General features: G+C 60.9%; 1 protein-coding gene across 1 annotated transcript in view; it reads left to right on the top strand.

The window, feature by feature from the left end:
* The first annotated feature begins 232 nt into the window (after nucleotides 1-232).
* Nucleotides 233-1,877, top strand: part of HOXB2 (homeobox B2) — a 2,241-nt gene continuing 596 nt past the window's right edge. Inside the window, exons 1-2 of the mRNA XM_032428979.1 lie at nucleotides 233-699; nucleotides 1,469-1,877. Of these exons, the coding sequence (XP_032284870.1) occupies nucleotides 312-699; nucleotides 1,469-1,877 (797 nt within the window). The 5' untranslated portion in view covers nucleotides 233-311. The remainder of the gene's footprint in view (nucleotides 700-1,468) is intronic.

Raw genomic sequence — 1,877 nt, 5'->3', positions numbered from 1 at the left:
CAGGCCCAGACGAGCGATTGGCCGAGGCCAGTCCCGTGACCATGAATTCCCTGCAATTTCGCCGGAGTCCTGGGTTTAATAGAGAGAGTCCCCATACGCTTGTATTTATCAGCAATATACAATTATAAAGGCCCAAAATTAAAAAAAAAAAAAAGAGAGAGAGAGAGAGAGCGAGAGAGAGAAAGAGCGAAATCTCCCCCTCCCAAAATCGCTCCATCACATAAACCTGGGGGGGGCAGGAGGGGGGGTACCTTCCGATCCTCCCTCCTGACGCCCCCCCCAGCAGGCCCCCTCCCCCACCATTGAAAGCCATGAATTTTGAATTTGAGAGGGAGATTGGGTTTATAAACAGCCAGCCATCGCTCGCCGAGTGTCTGACTTCCTTCCCCGCTGTCTTGGAGACATTTCAAACTTCATCAATCAAGGAGTCGACATTAATTCCTCCTCCTCCTCCTTTCGAGCAAACCTTCCCCAGCCTCCAGCCCGGCGCCTCCACCCTTCAGAGACCCGGGAGCCAAAAGCGAGCCGAAGATGGGCCCGCTCTGCCGCCGCCGCCGCCGCCGCTCCCCGCCGCCCCCTTGGTCCCCGAGTTCCCCTGGATGAAAGAGAAGAAATCCGCCAAGAAACCCAGCCAATCCGCCTCGTCTCCCCCAGCCGCCGCCTCCTCCGTTTCGGCCTCCGGGGTCGGATCGCCAGCAGGTCGGTTAGCGGGGTAGGGGTGGGGTGAGGGGCAGCTAGAAGAGAGGGGGAGAAAGAGCGGTGGGGGAGGTAGAAAGGGTGTCGAGCCTGTTGGGGATCCTTGCCCCGTCGATTCCAGGGGTGAGGGAGCGGAATATGCTGCTGGGGTTCAGGCCTGGCCGCTGCCAGCATTTTTTTTTTTTTTTCCCCACTATAGCAGATTTTTGGAACCTGGTTGGGGAAGAGCTTTTTCTCTGCCAGAAGAAAAGGATTTGATTTAGGTTTTCACCTCTATCTGTGTGGAGGAATTAAAGTGGTGTTGCTGGGTTGTTGAATCTGGGGGCAAGAAAAGATTCGGCCCCATCTCCCCCCTCCCCCAGCTCTAAAAGAGGGGGATTTGAAAGCAAGGGAGGAAAGGAGGCGAGGAACAGTCTTTCTTAATGAACCCTCTCTCTGGGTTGAGCTCGAAAGTGCCGAATTGAGGGGTCTACTCCAAGGACTCAGGAGGGAGGCTCTGAGGTTCTGGGGGCAAAAGGGAGCCGCTCCCTACCCCCTGCGTGGGCCGTGGGTGGCTCTCTGAATGCTTTGCCCTGACCCGGGCCGGGGCTGCCGGCGAGAGGGGGACAGGAAAGAACGGAAAAGCGGCGGGAGCGAACCGCTTCGGTAGGCGGGGAAGGAGGGGGGGTACTGCTGATACTGTTTTTGGCGGATGGGGTGGTCTTCACTGAAGCTGAATGAGCTTGGGCCGGGGACACGGCCCGCTCTGACGCCCAGCCCGCTTTCCCTGCAGATGGCCCGGGACTGCCGGAGGCCGCAGGCGGCGGGGCGCGCAGGCTGCGCACTGCTTACACCAACACGCAACTGCTGGAGTTGGAGAAGGAATTCCACTTTAACAAGTACCTGTGCCGGCCGCGCCGTGTCGAGATCGCGGCCTTGCTGGACCTCACCGAGAGGCAGGTCAAAGTGTGGTTCCAGAACCGACGCATGAAGCACAAGCGGCAGACGCAGCACCGAGAGCCGCCCGACGGGGAGCCCGCCTGCCCAGGCGCCCTGGAGGACACCGGCGAGCCCGCCGAAGAGCCGGTGGCCAGCCCTGGCCGGCCCTCCGCTTCGCGGGCGGCGCGGGAAGGCTGCTCTCACCCGCCCGAGGTCGCGCCGGCCCCCCCGGGCGCCCAGGGCCCCCAGCCTGCAGGGCTCGC

Source organism: Phoca vitulina, unplaced genomic scaffold (assembly GCF_004348235.1).
Source record: "Phoca vitulina isolate PV1807 unplaced genomic scaffold, GSC_HSeal_1.0 scaffold40, whole genome shotgun sequence".
Taxonomy (NCBI): domain Eukaryota; kingdom Metazoa; phylum Chordata; class Mammalia; order Carnivora; family Phocidae; genus Phoca; species Phoca vitulina.
The sequence above is the reverse complement of the archived record's forward strand: the minus strand, read 5'-3'. Positions and strand labels throughout refer to the sequence as shown.